We start from the raw sequence: 20,864 nt of genomic DNA, 5'->3' as shown, positions 1-20,864 counted from the left end.
ACAATTTTTTTATTTATTGTTAATTTGTTAGACTGCTGAAACTGTAGAAGCAATTGTAACTCAGTTAATGGAAAAACAAAGAATTGCGAGACAAGCAGCATTAGTAAAACAACTCGAATGTGGATGTCCTGATTCAACTTGTGCAGATGGTAAAACTTGTTCGCATCCGATGCGTCGCATCACAGCAGCCAAATCGGAGCTCGCCGGCTCCCCGCTTCCATCTTCCAGTTCCAACAACCGTCCTCCATCCATCCTCAATCAATCTGAGAATAACAACCAAGTTTCATCAACCACCGGTACAGGATCGACAATGTTAATGACCGCGAATCAAACCCACAACAGTCACGCTCCTCGTGTTTACACCAGAGATACCAGAGGTTCGAGTCAAGTCAATCAGATTAATCATCAAATCAGGGACGGTTCTTCTTCGTCTTCTTCCAATACACCACCATTGGTTCTTAGTTTGAGTCAGATTCAAGGCGGGGGTGGTTTGTTAATTTTGAACAATTCATCAGCTTCCGGAAATAGTAGTGGTAGACAAAGTTTGGTCGCTCCAGTTTCCGTTGCGAATTTTGTTTGCAACACAAATTCTAGAGCAATTTCTAAATTGGAATCATCGAAAAATGCTCCTTTGATATTAAAACAAGAGGTGATGGAAACCAGTCAAAGTTCCTGTAGATTACAAACGAATCCCAATAGCAAGGTGAGAATATTTTAATTTTGTGTAATTATTAGGTTTTTATGTGATGATAAAAATAAATCTTTATTACACTGTATGTTAAAAATATAAGATTTTTGAAGCATTAATAATTCTTTGTGTCTCAACAATAAGGATTGATTAAATAATTTCTTTATTAATTTTTATAATTGAAACACGGTTAATATTAAAACAATCATAAAAAATAATTAAATCCATTACAATTACAAAGAAAAACTTCAACAGGTAAAGAATTTCAACACGCAAGCCAATCCATACCATCACCAAATTAAGCAGTTTCTTTACAATCAACATCAGGTATTTATTATTTTTTATTTAAAACGCACCTTAGGTCTTAAGACTCTATGCTAATGAATCGACTACTTATATGCATAAAAACCGCCATATAAGTAGTGTACCGTATTATTAATGCTTTTAATCTATAGATTATTTAATTATCGTTAGAATGTACTTACTTATTAAATTTTAATTTCAAGTTATTATTTTTACCCACGAATACAATGATAATTATCCTTTTCTGCATATTTGAGGAGTTTACTTTAAAAAACAGATCTTGACCTTATTAAAAACTCTAAATAGTCGACCTTTACCATATTATATTTTTTAAAAACGATTTACGTTATTATTAAGCATGATTATGCGCAGGTATTAAATCAAAGAGAAACGAAAATGGAAGTAACAACGGACAACATGAGACAATCAGTGTTCGATTACGGTCGAACAAATCAGACGAACGAAATGGTAATGACCAGTGCTCCATCGACTCCCTCGAAACACATGGATACCACTTCGCAGGATGATGTATCTGAAGACTACAAACAGCAACAACAGAATTATTGCAACGATAATGTAGTGTTATTAGGTCCGGAATCGTCTGCATCGAAAACCGAAAGCTCTTCCTCTACAATCATCAACAACGGCTTTTTCAACGAAACTCTGGATCTTTCACAAGAAGATATCCAAAGAACTTTACAAGCCAATATGCCGCTATGTTCCGGTGATTTAGAAAATCATCAATCGAATAATCATCAAAACAGAAATGAATCGAATACTTCAAAGCACACCCAACACCAAGACTCCGCTTTGGATGGCGAAATCAATCCCATGGATTTCATCAATAATTGTGATGTGGTAGTGTCTCCAACTCACGTAGTGGATGATGATGTGTTTGTTAATTTGGATGCTTTTGATATGTTGGGGGATTTTCCCGAACTCGAAGTTTTAGACTCTGGACATGGTGGTTTATTAGATGTTAATACGCCGGTGGGTGCGCATCGAAACGAGAAGGATCAAGCTGAAATCACACCCAACGTCCAAGTTGAAGGTGGCGCAAAGATTACCGATTATTCTCCAGAATGGGCATATCCGGAGGGTGGTGTCAAAGTTCTTGTAACAGGACCTTGGCATTCCGCTGGACCTTACACTGTTCTTTTCGATACATTCCCTGTACCTACTACTTTGGTTCAAAGCGGTGTTTTAAGATGTTATTGTCCCGGTAAGATTCTTTTTTAGAATTACGATACTATTTTGAATCAAATATTTCCATAGCTCACGAAGCTGGATTAGCAACGCTACAAGTAGCCTGTGACGGATACGTTATATCAAATTCTGTGATATTCGAATACAAATTACCACCGAGGGAGGAGCAACTCTTAGCACCAGAACCCAAAGTGGAAAGATCCAACGATAACTTGCTAAAATTCACGTTATTGCAACGATTAGAAGCTATGGATGATCGACTCCAAATCAAACAAGAACCACAAGACGGAGACGTGGTAAACTCAATCTAATGTTTCATCAATTTTATTTTATTATTAGTTTCTTTAGGTTGAAGATACAGCTTTGTTCACCCAACACAACTTTGAAGATCGCTTGGTTTCTTATTGCCAAAATATGACATCAAGGCCATGGAGGCATGGTGAAGAACTTAGTGTTGCTTGGTTTGCAAGTCATCGTGGAATGACTTTGTTGCATTTAGCAGCATCTTTAGGATACTCCAGACTTGTGTGCGCCATGCTTCATTGGAGGGCTGAAAATTCATCTTTGCTTCTCGAAACGGAAGTCGATGCATTAAGTCAAGACGTGGACGGTTATACTCCGTTAATGTGGGCTTGCGCTAGAGGACACACCGAAACAGCTGTTATGTTATACAAATGGAACCACACCGCTTTGAATATTAAAAACACTTCAAACCAAAGCGCCTTGGAATGCGCGAAATCTAATAACCACCCGGATCTAGTTAAAGCACTCGTAAAACTTGAAGAAAGAAGAGATAAAGCTAACATGTTGTTACAGTCAAACAGCGTTGCTTCTCCTACGATGATTTCACCAGCAAGTTCGATAACGTCTTTAAACTCGGTTGCTTCAAATAGTAAATCGCACGATGGAGTGTTTTTAAGACCGGGTGCTGTAACGAGAAGTGAATCCCAAAAATATAAAATATTAAATTTGGATATGGATTCTTTAACAACAGATTCAAATATAATCGGCTCGAATAAGTTGCTAAGTTCATCCCCAACTCCTTTATTCTCAGAAGATTCTTCAAATCAACGTAACCAAAGTAGATTGATGAAACGCCCATCAGTTGACAGCGGAATCCATATGGCTTATGGTCAATCATCTGAAACATCGCAACGTATCAAGAGTAATAAAAGTTCTAAGGAAGGAAGTAAACTATCCAGGTTGTATTTATTTTTGAATTAAGAACAAATTTGTAACGCTTTTTATAGTTTATTTACGAATAGGTTCGATAGGAGCATGTCTCTTCCAGGGAGTTCTCCTATTCCTAACGATAGTTTAGATGCTGATGTGGATTCATCATCAAGCAGAAGAATGGATATTGCGTTATGTGAGTTTTATTTTCTCTGGTTTTTTTATTTAAATCATTCTAAAATTATGATAAAGGAGTAAAGTTTATTATTAATTTTTTGACTAGTTTTAATATGAACAGGATAATTCTTAATAAAGTTGGGTTGATTAATAAAGTTGTGTTAACTCCAGGGGTAATTCACAAGAATAACAAATATCAAATTTATCCAACTTTACTTTTCAAAATGATATTCTTGTTCATATTTATCCAAGGTAAGTACCTAATAAAAATTAAAAAGAAAGTCATTTCCATCTATGCATGAGTAATTTGATAAGTTCGTCTTCGTCCGCTTTAGACTTTTTCATTTAAATCTTTTACATTAACAAAATAAAAATTCAAAGCAAATATTTAATTTATGATTCAGAAAATTATTTAAGATTTGTTTTAATATATAACATTTTTCGATGAAAAATTTTTGGTAACACATTTATGGTAAAACATTTTTGTATATCTCTTTTTTATATAAATAAATATTTTTTTGGAATGTTTGGCCGTTATACAGGCGAAGTAGCTGGTAACGTCCACAGAAGCAGTAGCCCCCTGATTGATGTGGAAGCTGTTTCGGACGACGACTCTGACGCGCACAACAGCGTTGTAGGTCAGTCCGTAAAGCCAGAAACTACTACTACTAATGTTTGTTGTCTGTCTGTCGGTGTTGTCTGTTCACTGTTGTGTACCTAAACCTCTACTACTACTCTAACTTATTTACTATCACTACTAACAGTATTAACTATGTACTTACATCGTATATCTTTAACATTATGTCCTCATACTTATACTTACCTGTAAAACCTATTTAAAACCTTACTTAAAAACCTTCTTAAAACTTTCTAGATTACTAACATTTTATAGAATTAGAGGTAATTAATGAGATTATAGTGAAACATGTAAAAATATTTAACACCGAATTGCACTTATCCAATTATAATTGATTAAGAATCCAATTAGGTTACTAATAAAAGATAAATAGTTTTAGGATCTTATTTTTTAATCTATTTATTTAATTCTTGAGACATAAAATTCTCTTTAAATTGTTCAAAATTTTGCTAAAGCTTTTGCATTTCTTAGTTTGCAAATTTTTTTTAGAACTACTATTTACATGCATGTTTAAAATAGGTCTTTTTATATAAACAGATGGTACAAAAATGATTTGGAATAAATTGTCTAAGTTATATGCTTGAATTGTACATCTGTGTTTTGATGAAATTGTTCATACATTTAATTTAATACTAATTTTTATTTTTTATGACCTTTAGGGGAACAAGACGCTCGAGTTTTAACACTTGCAGAACAGATTATAGCAGCAATGCCAGATAGAATCAAAGTATGACTCATTATTTTTATTTCACGTGAAATCATATTCCTTTAAAGGTGTGTTCAAACAAGCGCGGCATCAAAAATGAATGCTAGAATGTTTCTAGTTCTAAGTCTTAAAATTGGTAATTTTAATTGTTATTCAGCGTTAAATTATGGTATATTTTTATTGAACTAAAAGTGGAACTACACTAAACCTAGAACTAGCAACATTCGGGTTTAGTTGTCTTAAGAGACACATTGCGATACTCGACGTCCAATCACGGCGTAATGTTTGAACACACCCTAACTTTAATATAAAAGGAATGTTCTTTTGCCAAACTCTACATAAAAGAGTAAAATTAATTTTCCTCTAAATTTAATTAGAATGAAAGTGAAGAAATGTTACTGGATAATAGTCCTGGGCCTCCTGAAGGAAGTGATACTTTATCGGACGTTTTTATGGAACCATTACTTGATCAATCTGCTTCTTCCAGTTTTGAATCGACAGAGTTTAATTTTGAATTCTCGGATCACAATTACAGGTAATTGAATAATTAAGAAAAGCAAATTTATGTTTATAAATTTATTTTTAGACATTGCGACGTTGCTACTCCAGCTTCCAGTTTAAGTCCTGCATCATCAAGCTGTCTCCAATCACCTTGCTCCTTTACTTTAGATTCACCATCTCCGCCACCAACAACAGCAGATTTCTGCGAGTTCTTCCAAGCATCTGGAACTGTTTTTGAAAAAGACTTCTCTAATTTAACATTATCAGGTAATCTTATTTACTTAAAAAAAAAGAATAAAACTTTATTTTGATTCTTTTTGTAGATCGTGAACAAAGGGAACTGTATGAAGCAGCAAAAATAATCCAAAAAGCGTATAGATCGTATAAAGGGCGTCTTCAGCAAGAACAGGATAAAGAAAGAGCAGCAGCGGTTATAATTCAAAATTATTATAGAAGATACAAACAATACGCTTATTTTAAACAAGTAACTCACGCTGCAATGGTTATTCAAAACGGATACAGGTCATATTGTGAACATAAGAGATTCAAGAAGAGCCAGGAAGCGGCAGTTTGCATCCAGAACTATTACCGTAACTACAGAGAGCAGGGAGGGAGGACAAGTAGAGAAAGCACTCCTGCTGGAGGGCTCAAGTAAGTACACGGGAGATTGGTTTGCTAATTAAAAAAAAGTGTAAAATACTTTTACTTCATTTTATAAGTTATTGTTTAAAATCGTCATAATTTCTTTTGTAATTTCGCTTCCTTATTACTTTTATAATCATTTATTTGATGAATATAATTTAATTTGCATCTTTGTTGTAATATGAAATATCGAATTTTGAGGGTATTTTACATCGAATATTATTAGCAAACCTATCTCAACATTAACCGTGTTGCGTATCAGCCCTGCCTGCTTCTGTGTAGCTGCTAAAAGAACCCGATTTTGTGGTGTTGTGTGGTAGTTCTCGATGTTGTCTTTCGGTGTTACAGTTATCCTACGATACAGAAAATAACAACTTTCTGCAATAAGAAGACCTTAATCCTTTTATAAATATGTTCAATTTATTTTTCAAACTTTATGTTGGAATTCTTTAAGCTTCTTTGAAAGTGATTCTAGTGAAAACGTTTTAGTTATTTGTTTTTAGTTAATTTAAAAAGTAGTACTGAAGTCATTAAATGTTATCAATTATATTGTGAAAATTTGTTTTTTTTTTGTTTTATTTTATTAATTGGAATTGTTTAACTTATTTATCGGCTTCTTATAGAAGAACTTATTCCCAACGAAGACAACATCAAGCTGCCAGAAAAATTCAACAGTTTATGAGGCAATCAAAAAATAAGTAAGTCTAACTCATTGTTTTATGTAATGTAGCATATTTTTAATATTTTATTTTTCTTAATCATGGAAAATTATTATTATTTGATAATTCAAAATTTCTGAAAATTTTGTGATAATATTTCTCGATAATTCGCCGAAATTATTTAAAATCTTTGCCTTCTCAACATATCATTAATATTTACCAAATCTGTTTCATATTATACAGAATGTTGTAAGTTTGTATCATACGATTTCATTTGATACTAAAGGTTTCCAGCTGATTGTTTTACCTTCCAATTAATACCTACCATTGTCTTTAATTAGTTATTAAAAATTTCAAGAAATAGGTTTTTTGTGAAGCTGTGATTGTAATTAGGATGAGTTGGGTGTGACTATAATCAACATAGATGATATATTTAGATCTTTGAAGTAGTGCAGATGTGATTATAATTAGGATTGAATGAGTGGGGTTTGATTACAGTTAGGTTGGGTTCTTCATGTAAGTGAGTTTTATCACCTAAGAGCTTTAATACGTTAGAAACTTGGATAAGATCCGCCTTATTATATGCCAAAAAGCCGTTCATGTAGGTTGAATTACAGGATAGTATGAATTTTTATTGCCACTTGGAAATTTGATGAGTTATTAGTTCTGATCATTGCAAGAAATGCAATAGTGCAATACCTTCCTTTTTTAAGTTACTCCTCTTTTCGTTTACACTATTTTATATCCTTAACGACTCAGTCAAGTGGTGCATAATGGAAAAATTGCCGATCCTATCCAGGAAAATTTTGGGGCTTATTTTGTCACTCACTGTTCCTCCTGACATTGGATAGAGTGATGAGAAAGGTTACAGAAGAAAGAAGAAATGGTATTAAATGGGGATGCAAAACTTGAGGACCTTGAGATTGCAAACGACAGTTGACAGAGATTTTGTGACATGAAGGTAAAGCTGAGAAAACTGCAAGATGATGCAGAAGCAGCAGAAATAAAAATCAATGTTAAAAAAACGACGGAAATGAGAATCTATTCTGTGGTCGAAATTATGTTAACAATGAATGGAAGAAAGTTGAAACGAGTTGAAAGTGATATCCAATGACGACTTACGGAAGAGAACGAACTAACGGCCCATTAGTGATCAAATCAAGGAGAGAAAATAGCATTGGATTGGCCACACACTAAGGAAGAGGAGGGCGCCCATTTTTAGCGAATTTTTCAAACACAAGCAATAGAAGCCGGGAAAAGCCGGACCCTTTTCTGCTGCCCTATGCTCCACCACAAGCAATAAGTAAAGTAAGTCAACGCTTTAGATGAAACTTTGTAGTCGTTTGCTTCAATTCTACGAAGCTTTTGAGAGATGACACTTCTATGGTATAACTTTATATTAATATAGATAAAGAGGAGGAATATGAAGAATAATAGACTCATTAAATTTTAATGCTTACCAAAACTGCTAAAAGAGTATTATTATTATAAATCCAATGCCGCCAGCTACTTCTTACTTATCCCCACCACGTTTTACAACTTTTTTTACAACTATTAGTATACACTTTCTCTTTGGATTTCTTCGACTGTGTTTAAGAAGTTAAAATGCGAAAAAAATAAATATGAGGAGGCTGAGATATATCAACCTAAGTTCACCAAGAAAATATATGAACAATGTTCCCCAGTGTTATAAAATCGGATGTATTTGTAAGATTTTTTTAAATAGTGCCACACTAACAGTTCGTTAAGTTTGGTTTGGCCAGAAAGTGATTTTACCGTATTCTCTTACATTATTGATTAATTTTTCATGGAATTAGTGAATTTCTTGATTCCCTTTTGTGGCTAGACGCTTCTATGGTGATAAGGTGATTGTTGTAGAGTTCTAAATCACTGTAAAAGCACATGCAGAAGTAGTTTCATGGTTTATGGTGTTTGGTATTATTGTTTCTAATAATTGCGTTGTGTAAGTTCCTCTTTGTGTGCGTTGTATTATTTGAGTTGTATCATATAATTTGGAATATTGATAGAACAACATTTTTTCTTGTTCCCATTTATCGCATAGGGTCTCGACAAATTCTCGCCATCGTGTTCGGTTTTAAGGTATCTATTGCACTTCCATCCACGATATTCCTGTTGCCTTTATCTCTTTCCTAATGGATCTCCGCCAGGTTTTCCTGGACCTTCCTCTCCTTCTTGTGCTTTATAAGTTCCGGTTCAATTTTCAGATTCTCTTCACAGCGCATGCCCAATCCAGTTTCATTTCCTCTGACAGATTGCTTGACTAATTTGGGTTTGCTTTGAGAGTTTCCACATGTCCTCGTTTGATATCACTGAAAGTATGCGCTATCAGGCATATGTCATTTGCATAATCAAGGTCTAGATTATAGATCACGCATTTGAGGACTGTAAATGCGTCCGCGGTTTTTCCTGTGTGTAGTTCGCAGCAGTTGGCATCTTTGCATAATTTATTTATTAATTTTATTATTGTGGATGAGATTCTAGCTACCTCTAAGATACCCCATAGCGCTCTGTGGTATAGTAAATTGCATAGTCGCTTGAAGTCTATGAACACCATATACATTGTGGTTGGGTTGGGATCGTCCTAATTTCTATATTTACTTAATCAATACTTGTTTTGAGTTTTTTTAATATCCACTTAATCTATAAACCTTTTCTAAAATAACTGAAATAATAATATGTAATGTTGTAAAAAATGTATATGTGGATGAAAATATAAATAACGAAGTAACTTAAAACTGCTATTATTACGAATTGAATAATAAAATTTTAAACGAGTGAATAATAGCAGATTTTCTATTGTTATTATTTTCTTTTAAGTAATGATTATACCACAAACTTTAATAAAACATTATTTCACCATGCACTCACTACATAGTACATGGGAAGAAAGTATAGGAACAACAGTGGTAAGCTTAAATTTAAAAAACAAACTTTATACATCACCTTAAACATCGTCTTTAAGCACTAACATTTTTTTCTAAATTATTATGTTTCTTTTTGATTATAGATTGCAGAGAGAACGAGCAGAAAAAGAGAAGCAGGCGGTCCAGTCAGCGGATGTCCACCAAAAGTCAGTGTCTCAAGGGGGCAATTCCACCTCTTCAGGCCTAAATAATGTTACGTAAGCCACAATCTTTTCTCAATCCCTGCATAACCTGATTTATTTATTTTTTTAGGTTTGACACTGATCTAAACAATTAGGAAAAAATTGTAGATAATTTCTTCAAAGTATCCGAATAATTAAGAACCAACATCATGATAACGATTTTTTCAATACTTAAACAGAACGTTGCATTTATAATCCGTAAACACTTCTTAATTTTTACGTTAAATGTACTTAGCAAAAGAAATAGGAAACTGTTTATTCTTCACTTTTTAGATTAATTACTCTCCTATCCGAATAAAAAAAATAGTAACCACAATTATATACTTACAAGACAAAAATGTATTTACAAATTTTAAATACTTAAAAAAGTAAGGAGAAATAAAAGAATATTAATACATAATAAAAAAAGAAATCAACACATGATAGCATAATTAAAAAAAGCGCTATAAACGTTAGTTCCGTCACTCTCTTGATTATTAATTAATTATATAAACGTAAACGTGTTTTTAAACGGTGTCTACTTTGGCTGTTAATTGGTAATTTTTATGCATTTTTCACGAATGCACGGATCGACAACAAAAGTGAGATGTTTAGACGTTGTATGACCTAACTATTTCTGATTACAATGGATTTAAAAAAAGAAAAAACTGTGATTGTAGTTTGACGATTCGCTAAGATCATTCATTTAAAGAAAAAAAGAATTAAAAATTAAATTTCAGTAGCTTAAATTTTGTATTTGAAATGCTTAATAATGTAGATTATTTAGTACATATCCTACGAAATAAATATGAAATTATTGAGACAAAAACAAATTTTAGTTTAATTTAAAAATAAAAGACTGAATTGGAAGAAACGCATTTAAAACTTTTAATGATCTTGGCGAATATTTGAAAATCTATGTAGCCGAACTAGTCTTTACTATGATAGTCATAACGATACTTAGCTTAATTAATTAACTTATTAAACGATTAAACCTAATGGATTACTAGTCAATCTACACTTTTCCGTTTTCAATTTCGGTGTTTAGATATTTATAAAACACTTTTCGAAAAAATATATTTCAAAATCAACTAATAAACCCAATCCAAAAAAAATATTACAATATAAATGACCTTAATACATAGCAAAATATGAGTTTCTAAAATATTTTCCACTGCCACTTTTAGAGTAGACCTTAAATTCTAAATCATTAATAAAAAAAAATAAACAAAGTGCAGTCTCGCTCTTACAATTAGAGAATTTAGCAATATATACATATAAAGTATTAATTAATTAACATTACTTAACCAAGCTACTATACTGGATAATTCCATTTTAAATTTTTTTCAGTACTAACAAAAAAAAATAGAGTACTTACTTGAGTTTAACAGGATGAAAATATAAAAATGTAACGAAACGAAAATTAATTTTCAAAATAATATTACGTACTTATTTAATGAATAAAAATAAAAAAAAATAGTGACTCGAATAGTTCTGCTCATACATATCATATTATCGTTAGTTACTGTACATAAATAAAAATTAAAGAACAGAAATAAAAATAGGCAACATAAAAAACCTTATTGTACAATTGACTGAGGGTTGTAAATAAACATATAGAAGAAATGGTAAATGATGACAAAACAAATTGGTGCTCAAAAATTATTTTATTTTGTTGTTTGAAAAAGAAATTATTTGTTGTAAAAATTATATTATTGTAACTGTCTTAGATAATCTCTTTACTATGGGGACTTAAAAACGGTAGGAGATACAAGTGGTTAAATTAAATGAAAAAAAATGCGTTTTTACTTTATATTTTGGTGACTTTTGGTACTTCACAGTGAATAAAATTAATAATAATAAGTTATAAAGATAACACTTTATCGCAAATCTTGAAATGTAAAATTACCATGGGATTACTGGTATTGCGTTCTTATATTTACAATTTTAAACTAAATCTTACTAAATCTTAGAAATATTTAAATCCTTTTTGACTTTTTCAACAGCGTGCTTTCTTGCAATCAGTTAATAAAAATTTGTAATTGACTGACATTAATTATATAGGGATTGCAATAATTTAATATTTGATGACTTAGCAATTGGTAATTAGGTTGAATAAATTATTATTTGAGCTTATTACTAACATAATACTACTAATATTTTATATTATGAAACATGACAATATACCAGATATTTTGAACATAACAAGCTTGTCTAAACGTTAATATTTTTTAATCCAACAGTTATTGACAAAGTTTGACCTTTGAAGGATGCACTCCTGCAAGAGCATGGTTACAAGAACTTAACATCAATGTTCATATATTGTTGTTGAGAACTGGTAACAAGATGTATGTAGATATGTCTGGTTTATGGAAACTTGGAAAACATTCAATTCTAGGATTGAAAGATCCATATCAAGAAAATAATTTTTAAAAGTCAAAGTTATATAGATTTAGTTGATGATACTTGAGTTGTCGAAATCAGTTATAGACATATATTAATAAATAAGCAAGTACACAGTTTTCAATATTGATTTTATTTTCATATTATCAATTACCAGTTATATTCTAAATTATAATTATATATTTTTTGAAAGAAAAATTACTAGATCTTTACAATAATTTACCAAGTCGTTGAATTAACATTGATTTCGTATTTTTACTAGTTGGTCCAGAAGATTTTGTAATAAAATATAAGATTTTCAAGATTTTTTAAATTCTAATTAGCATAATATTTAAGAAACAAACTCTGTTATACTTGATCATTTATTGTCAAAAGCAATAGATTTGAATTAAGTACTTATCAATGCAAGCATGCAATCAGTGCCTACTTAACCGCACTAACTGCTGAAAAAATGTCAACATTTTTAGCATCTTTCAAGCAAAAAAATTCAAATTTATTGAATACACTTATGTCTTCCGTTTTTTTCTTCGTATACTTATTAAGACATGAAAGCTTCCATAATCTTAATATGCGATTTACCTTTACAAACCGTTGCTTCCTATTTCAACTATCTGATTTTCAATATGTTGGCCGAAATATTACAGACATACAGATAAAACAAACTTGGAAAATCTATACGTCCGCTAAATCAGTATATACATTTAGAACAATTGCATAAATGCCAAGCAAGTCTGATGACTTGGGAAATCTGCTCATGATATCCTATGATTCTAGAATTCTGCATATACACCAGGAAAGTGTTAGACTTGGAAACTGTTTATGTACAACATCAAATTTGGAAAGGTTGTATATGAGATAAGTAAGTTTACAGACTTGAGAAGGTCATATGTGCGACAAAGTGATGCTTTCTGCGTCATCTAACCCAATCCTAAGGCTTTTTATAACCAATAGGAAACTACAAACGTAACAGGCGACTTAAAAGATCTTCAAATACGATACTGCACACCCTACCTTATCGTTATCGTGCTTATATAGCTCTAAATTGGGAAATTGTTTATACATGCTAAATACATCTGAAAATATGGAAAGGCTATATGATTAAGTTTGATGACTTGGGAAGATTGCGTGTCAAATAGACAGATGAGCTGATACCTTCTCCTCGTCCATATCTATCATATGTCTATATACAACGTGACTTGATGTGTAACAAGAAACTTGGAAAATCAACTGAACAAACATAAACATTATATATCAAGGAAGTTTAATATCAAAATTGTACAACAAATACATTTGCAAATTTGGAAAAGTTGGTCATGCGATAAGAAAGTTTAGAGATTTAGCAGGCTGTATCTTATTCTAACGCTCTAGAAGTTATATCGACGCTGCCAAGCCAAAACGGCATAAACGACATTTACTTGATTCTATCACAGCACGTGTAAACACCACCGTAGAATGTGTTCTACCACATTCTAAAGGCTGTATGTACATCGTGATGGACAGTTCTGCGTATATAAAAGAAACCGTCAAAAATTTGTATATACGACACATTAGGTCTTCAACACTGGAAAGATTTCATATGTAATAACAAGCCTGGAGTCTTAGGAATGCTGCAAATGTGATGAACTAATCCTCCATGATCTAATAAATGCTTTCTGTCTCATATTATCCTAAATTGAACACATGCTACAGGTAAATAAAATAATTAAAGCATGATATTGGCGAATTTTTCAAACCAATAATCTTAAAAATGTTAACCAAATTTTTCATAGTGAAAAAAGATTGCAACCAAATTCATAAAATTGCTTGAAAAAGTTGGTACTTTTCCTTGTGCATATTTCATTGTCTACGCTAATCAATTACAGTCTTCTGTGTTTATTTAATTCTATACCAATCAGAATAGCAATTCATGACGTGTCTATGAGATTCAATTTAACAGCCATCGCAAGACATTAATGTCGGCAAATACCAAGATGCACACTTAATTTGGAAAATGATTTAGCAATTTATACATTAACAAAAAATAGTTTTTATCCAACCTTGTATCTCTTACCATTCCCAAGTTTCTTCGAATGGATTGATTATCTAAGTATCTAGGACATCCTGTGTTAATGATTAAATAATAACATGTCTTGAATGCATTTATTTTTAATTTAACAAAAAAGAACAGTTTTATCACGAATTTTTCGAATAATGAGCTTAATTAACATTTATTTGTAACATTTTCATTATCATTTGTTTGATTAATTTATTTTAATTTTGAAATTAGCGTCATTTTCTTATTTATTAAAATTGTACTTATCAACATTTATGGTTTTTAACTAAACTTAGATTAATGTTTTTTGTATAAAACAGGGTTAAAAGGTCTGCATGTGGCAGATATAAATAAAATCTTGAATGTGATGTTGTAATTGATGATCTCTGACTCGAAGACAATTTTTTTGTTCTTATTAAATTACAAATTTAATAAATTAGCGTGGATATGAAAGTTTAGTTAAAAATCATTATAAAATTGATTTAAACGTTTTTTTATTATTAAAATCTTGTCAATTACAAAAACCATGTATATAGGCGGCAAAACGTTTTTGTTTTGGAGTAAAGAATGAAATAACAAAAATTTGTACCTGCTGGCAGGAAAAAAATAATTATATTATGACTTGTTAAAAGGAAAACTAATCACTGTATTCCCTCCTTGTAAATAACTGTTATTGATTTGAAAATTTTATTCTGTACCAGTATAGTTGGGATACAAAACATTTATAAAGTGAAAATATTGTAAATGCGCAATAGAAAAGCAAAGGAAAAAATACGAAAGGAAATCTGTAAAAAATACCGTGTATTCAAAAGGTAAAGCACTCAAAAAAAATAAGAATCACATTTTATTATTAAATATTAATATTAATAATACACAATTACTACGTCTTGATTATTATATTTAGATATGATATATATTTAGAATGAAAAGGTAGAGGATACGTAAGCGATAAGTAAAAACTTACTATTAACAATATTCAAAATATTTTTGAACGATAAATATGAATATAATAAAAAATATTGTCCATTTACGATTAAAAAAGAGTAAATTGTAGATGGTAGTGTTTATACTATAGATATTGCTTTCTCTGCCAAAAAAAATATATAAACAAAACTATAGAATGTAATAAACATAAAATTAACAACTTCCTTTTACAACGCTTATAGAAAATTTCTGAAATATCCGAAGTTGTTAAAATTTGAAAAATTAAAAAAAAAACAATCAAAAAACTTCAATCTGTACGCTGTAGCATAGTGAGTAATAATGATTTTTCACATAGAAAAAGATGAAAGTAATAATTTTTATAATGAAGTCTGAAAAAAAAAACATTTTGTAAATAAACTGTAGCAAGTGGCATAATAGCTTAAAAAGAAGTACATAATTATATTTTTACTTGAGAATGACGAAGTGAAATATTCTGGTGTTCAGTGGATCAAAATGTTTTGAGAAAATAAAACAAGGGATTCTATAGGTGAGACTAAAAACACCAAGAAATGTTATTAAAACCAAAAAAATCAAGTATTTAAAAAAAATACGAAAAAATCAATATCTATAGGGATAAATTTTAAACGATATATTCAGATTAAATTTTATATTAAAGAATAAAAAAGTGGTGAACATACGCGACATACCTACAGATGTATTTAAAAATAAAAAAATTCATATACTGTAGATATAGCGTTTAAGTACGGTATTTATTTACATTTATTGTACTTCAAAGTATATCCAGCTTTAAGGATCTTAACTAATCTAAACAAAAAAAAATGAGAAAAAGGCAAACTTAACAATTTGTAGTATTTATTAAGTAGGGCCATTTTTGAATTTAATAATCCAAACTCGAGTGCACGAATTATTCTCATCCGAAACGAAAGGAGACATACCGCTAAGATAATATCTTAAAACAAAATAGTTAACATACAGCAACGACTTATAATAAATCTTATACAGTAAAATACTGGAATAATTCTGCGCTCCAATTATTTATTAGTAATTATTATAAAATATAGCTGCACAGTACCTACCATAGTTTATCTAATATATTTACTTGTTCATAAACTATAAATTTCAAAAAAAAATTGTTATACAAACTTATTAATATACATACATGTATCTTGTATTAAGCATACATGTTTCTTTTTCACTATAAATTTACAATGGTTGCTGCACTCGAAGAGAAGTAAGTAACTTTTTGTAAAAAGAAAAATACTTGTTTTGTTATTTCATATTTATAAATACTTGTATCTATCTATATTAAATTAATTACTATTATACTTACAACTATTATAATATCCACTCATTACTTATTAGAGAATTAAGCTTTTTTTATTTTTTAAATATTTAAATAATCCAAATAAATTTATAATGTATCCTCTGTATTTGAAGAAACATCTATGTATTGAAAACTGTCATTCCAACAAACCGTAGAAAAAAAAAACGATAAAGTTTTTTTTAGTATTTTGATACTACGTTTCTATTTTATAATCTATATTATTATTATTATAATCTATTAATTGATTTTTTGTTATTCCTTCATAACCGATTTCCTGTTGTTACGTTGTTGTTCTTTGGAATTCGAATTGTTTTTTTTTTATTGTATAAGAGTGCAGTTTTAAACTGTTGTTCATACTATTGTGAGTAATAAACACTTTTATGAATTTATACAATGTCTTTTTATTAACTCCTTAACGTATAATCCTGGCAAAATTAAAAACCCGGTAAAATCCAAAAATGGCAAACAAAGTTTTTTATTATTATTTGTTCTGATGTGTGTACCACTTGTGATATAGACGAAGATTTTGTTTGCACTAATTTGTTAGATTCAGTTGATAGTGCAGTGATTATGAGTCTGAAACGGACAAATCCACAGACGATGATAATATGATGATGAGTACTGGATCAGGATGGATTGCAATTAATTAACACCACAGTCTACATTTCATTTATTAAAAGATGAGTTCAATGTTTCAGGATATTTTAAAAAAATGTCGTTGGTGTGTACATTTGGGCCAGCCTCTTTATGATCTATTAACAGAGCTCTTCAGGTACTTCAATGGTATTATATATTTTAGTATACCTTCATTACTTTCGTTGTTTATTATAAAGATTTTACTCGTACTTTCACCAGTATTAGAAAGAGGTCTGAGTCTATATTCGTTCTTTTGTATGATCTCACACGCGACTTGCCCCGAACTTCTACAAAGAGTTGATCAATTCGGTTAATTGTATCTAAATCGTCAGCTCCTATCTAGCTCAAACTAGCAAAAATATTTTGCTAACGTTTGGGAAATATTATATAAGTACAAAACTTAAACCTTGAACAAGTGTGCGGACTAAATTGAAGTCTAGTGGAAAGTAATGTCTCAAAGAACTTTCGCCGCATTTATTTAAAATGTACATTATGGGTTTATACAACTTTAAAACAAATCATCAAAACTTCAATTAGTAACGATAGAATTTCCAACCAATCTACAATGAGTAAATATGAGAAGGTGCTATTAGTTTTTATTTAATTTATTCATTCTAAATTATAAACCTTTCATTCATAAAATAAAAAAGAACTCTAAACCTGTATTTAAAAGCCTGATTGCATCATAATTAGTTCTTTCTAACCCGCATATTAATTAAATCTAAACGGACTAACATAATAATTGTTATTTCGACACCACGTCAACTGAAATTAATGAAAATCTGACAAATTAAAGTGTTATAATTAGTTAACCACATTTCGATAATATCTCATTTCAATATTAATCTTTATAAAGTAAACCGGATTGTAATTCGTCATGAAATGTTAACTTATAAACTTATTTTTGGTTTAATTAGTTACGGAAAAAATGTTCTTCGACACGTTCCAAGTCTTTCACTCATAAATTTCATATTTACATAATAATTTTGCCACGAGAAATAATATTTTCTCTAAAGCAACCAATAAATTTCTTGTTTGCCATAAAATACGTCTCGAATACTGGTTAAAGAATCTGACCGATAACCCGAAGTCTTTATTTACTTCTAGGTGCCGTTAACAAGCTATGATAAATACAAGACATAACGCTGGTGATGTGGTTCTTAATCTATCCTTTAACTGTTCATTTTTATCCTTTTTTTTGAAAACGAACTCTTCGAAATGCATACGATAACACCATGGTGCTCAGATAAACACGTTAACTGTTGTTCGTTTCCTATTAAGTCCGACTTACATAAATAACTCGGTGACCCCTGCACCGATAATCTTTCTTATCTTACAGGGCAAATTTACTTAATTCGTTGAGATGAAGCCAAGGGTCGTCGATACGGCTTATCTCTTCTACCACTATATATGGGATATTTTTAACATTAAGATACCACTATCGACGATTATGTAAATAATACACACAGATCGCTCAGAGAGTGTTGATTTAAAAATAAAGTTATTTTCCAAATGTGCATAAACGCGTGATGTGCATTTTTTACCTAATCTGTGTTTATTTAAATTGGTTATTTTTGGAAATCAACAATTTATAATTAAAACCAACGTAGGATGGAAAATTTTTAATTTAAAATTGTACATTTTTTATAAATTAAATTATAAGGATTATTATTGTTCTAGACGGGAACTTAAATTGCGAAAGATGTAGATTTGATACATAATTTTCTTCTATTTCTAATGTGCGAGGTATAACATGATCCCGTTCATTAAAAGTTATCGTAACTTTAGGTATCTGAATTATGATAATTTGATCTTTCAAAGCGGGTAAAGTCTGAAACCAAATGTATTTGTTAAAAAATTGCAAGCAGTAAAATTTCTCCTTCAATCTTTTCCCTATGATCTCTCAAATGGTCGGTTGTGAAACTTTCGGCTCTTTGCACATTGATCTTTAGGCTACGGATAAAACTCACTCTTTAAACCTTTTTTTCACTCTCTGGAGAACAATCTGATTTTCTTTTACATAGGCATCATTTAGCATCAAATGGTCTATACCACATTGCCAAATGAAGTTAGCACTCTACAAATCATTCGAGATGGTTGCAAAAAGTGAAACATCTAAGACCTTGGTAAAAATCTATTCTAAAAATGTATAATATAATATAGATGTGAAGAACTACAAAATGATGACTAACCCGCAAATTTTTCATAGGAATTATGCTGATCGATGAATTGGAGGTTATTTTTATGATTAAAGTAATATGAAGAAATATAATAATTAAATAATTAATAAGAAATATATAATTATTAAATAAATTTATTTTTTTTTACCACATAATTGCCTCTTACTTGTAAAATGTAATCTTTGAATTAATTACGAAATATCCAATTAAAATCGCTATTTCACTAAAAAGTATGAATCAAATAACACAAATATATATGAATCCAATCCCATCAGTTTCAATTAAATAAACAAATACTTTAAAATGATAATTTATCAAACACTGTTATTTCTATTTGATTTAAGATTGCTCATATTCTCAAAAACAGTTAATTAACATTTAAATTTAAGCAAAACGCATAACGTCAATTTATGCAGTGTTAAATTATTACGTCCTCGGGCTGCATTAGAAATTGCAGGCTTTGCCAATTCTGCCTATCAGGAAAATCTGGCTCAATCCATGTAAAAGTTAATAGCTTTCACAGAATTTAAAGGATTTAACGTCAGTTTAAATCCATCCGTCCATGTCCTATACGATTGCAGACAAACCTCCTCTCGTAACAGTTGTAAATCAAATCACCTCACCATGTCCTACCATACATAGATAGCGAAACGCTCTGTCGTTTCTGTTAGCGAGAACAAATACTAGGCAGTAAACAATAACTTTAAACTGTCATATGAATCGTTGAGGCCGTTTCGTGCCAACGGAGTGTCTCTCGAATCCTGGAACCTGTTTCTAAAGTATTCAGTAGGTATGTGGGTACAGTCTAAAAATAACGTCGCGTCAAAGAATGTGAATATATTAATCCGAAAGAAGCAGCCTCGCCCCAAAGTCATTTTAATTCAACCATTATGTTTTTTATACAATTACTATCCGCTCCGATTATAATTATTGACTACTTTTTAAAAATAAAAGAAACTTCACGACCGCAATGTAAGCGGTTGATATTTGCATAGATAATTTCTTTATTAATACAAACAAAGTTCAATGATTTCAATCATTGTTAAACACATAAGTAATACACATATTATACTTTAATACCAATTTCAATACGTTTCAATGACTAGATACAAGCGAAAGATATTAACGCTAATAACATTAATAATGCAAAGATTTTCTTATAGTGTTGCCCATAAAGTAGTTATGCTTCGCTTATTATGTTCTTAGATATGTTTACAGATTTCAAAATAAGACTAAAATATCAAATCGGTTGTTTAAGGGTGTGAATATTTTCTAAGGGTTATATATTTTTTAATGCTTTTGACCACACCCTTCTGGGCAAGCGTTTACGTTATCGATTTGGACGCAGTACGAAAACGGTTTTGCTTGGTGTGGTTTTAAAGGTGTGGCGCCCCACGTGACCACGTGCTACGACAGGGCACATTTGTTATCTACTCTGCCTACGTCAGGGGAAAATTACTTTTATTAATTAATTTCGCTAGAGAGTCATTTCGACTGTAATAAAACTACCCGATCTACTTTATATTATGATATTTATAAGGTAGGG

General features: G+C 30.6%; 1 protein-coding gene across 10 annotated transcripts in view; it reads left to right on the top strand.

Annotated features, from left to right (window-relative positions):
* The window catches only part of LOC111419022 (Calmodulin-binding transcription activator), a 211,668-nt gene extending 201,584 nt beyond the window's left edge, over positions 1-10,084 (top strand). For 4 of the 10 annotated variants that reach the window (XM_023051762.2, XM_023051824.2, XM_023051818.2 and 1 more), the window contains 14 exons: positions 32-703; positions 944-1,015; positions 1,364-2,213; positions 2,267-2,493; positions 2,546-3,399; positions 3,448-3,566; positions 4,090-4,185; positions 4,844-4,911; positions 5,268-5,425; positions 5,477-5,658; positions 5,715-6,042; positions 6,657-6,731; positions 9,721-9,834; positions 9,890-10,084. In XM_023051762.2, the coding sequence (XP_022907530.1) occupies positions 32-703; positions 944-1,015; positions 1,364-2,213; positions 2,267-2,493; positions 2,546-3,399; positions 3,448-3,566; positions 4,090-4,185; positions 4,844-4,911; positions 5,268-5,425; positions 5,477-5,658; positions 5,715-6,042; positions 6,657-6,731; positions 9,721-9,834; positions 9,890-9,914 (3,840 nt within the window). In that variant the 3' untranslated portion in view covers positions 9,915-10,084. Of the gene's footprint in view, positions 1-31; positions 704-943; positions 1,016-1,363; positions 2,214-2,266; positions 2,494-2,545; positions 3,400-3,447; positions 3,567-4,089; positions 4,186-4,843; positions 4,912-5,267; positions 5,426-5,476; positions 5,659-5,714; positions 6,043-6,656; positions 6,732-9,588; positions 9,620-9,720; positions 9,835-9,889 lie in introns of all 10 variants that reach the window. The other 6 variants (XM_023051776.2, XM_023051770.2, XM_023051785.2 and 3 more) reach the window with 6 other exon arrangements.
* Positions 10,085-20,864: the final 10,780 nt, after the last annotated feature.

This window comes from Onthophagus taurus, chromosome 2, assembly GCF_036711975.1.
Source record: "Onthophagus taurus isolate NC chromosome 2, IU_Otau_3.0, whole genome shotgun sequence".
Taxonomy (NCBI): domain Eukaryota; kingdom Metazoa; phylum Arthropoda; class Insecta; order Coleoptera; family Scarabaeidae; genus Onthophagus; species Onthophagus taurus.
Note: the sequence above shows the minus strand (reverse complement) of the source record. Positions and strands in the feature narration are given on the sequence as shown.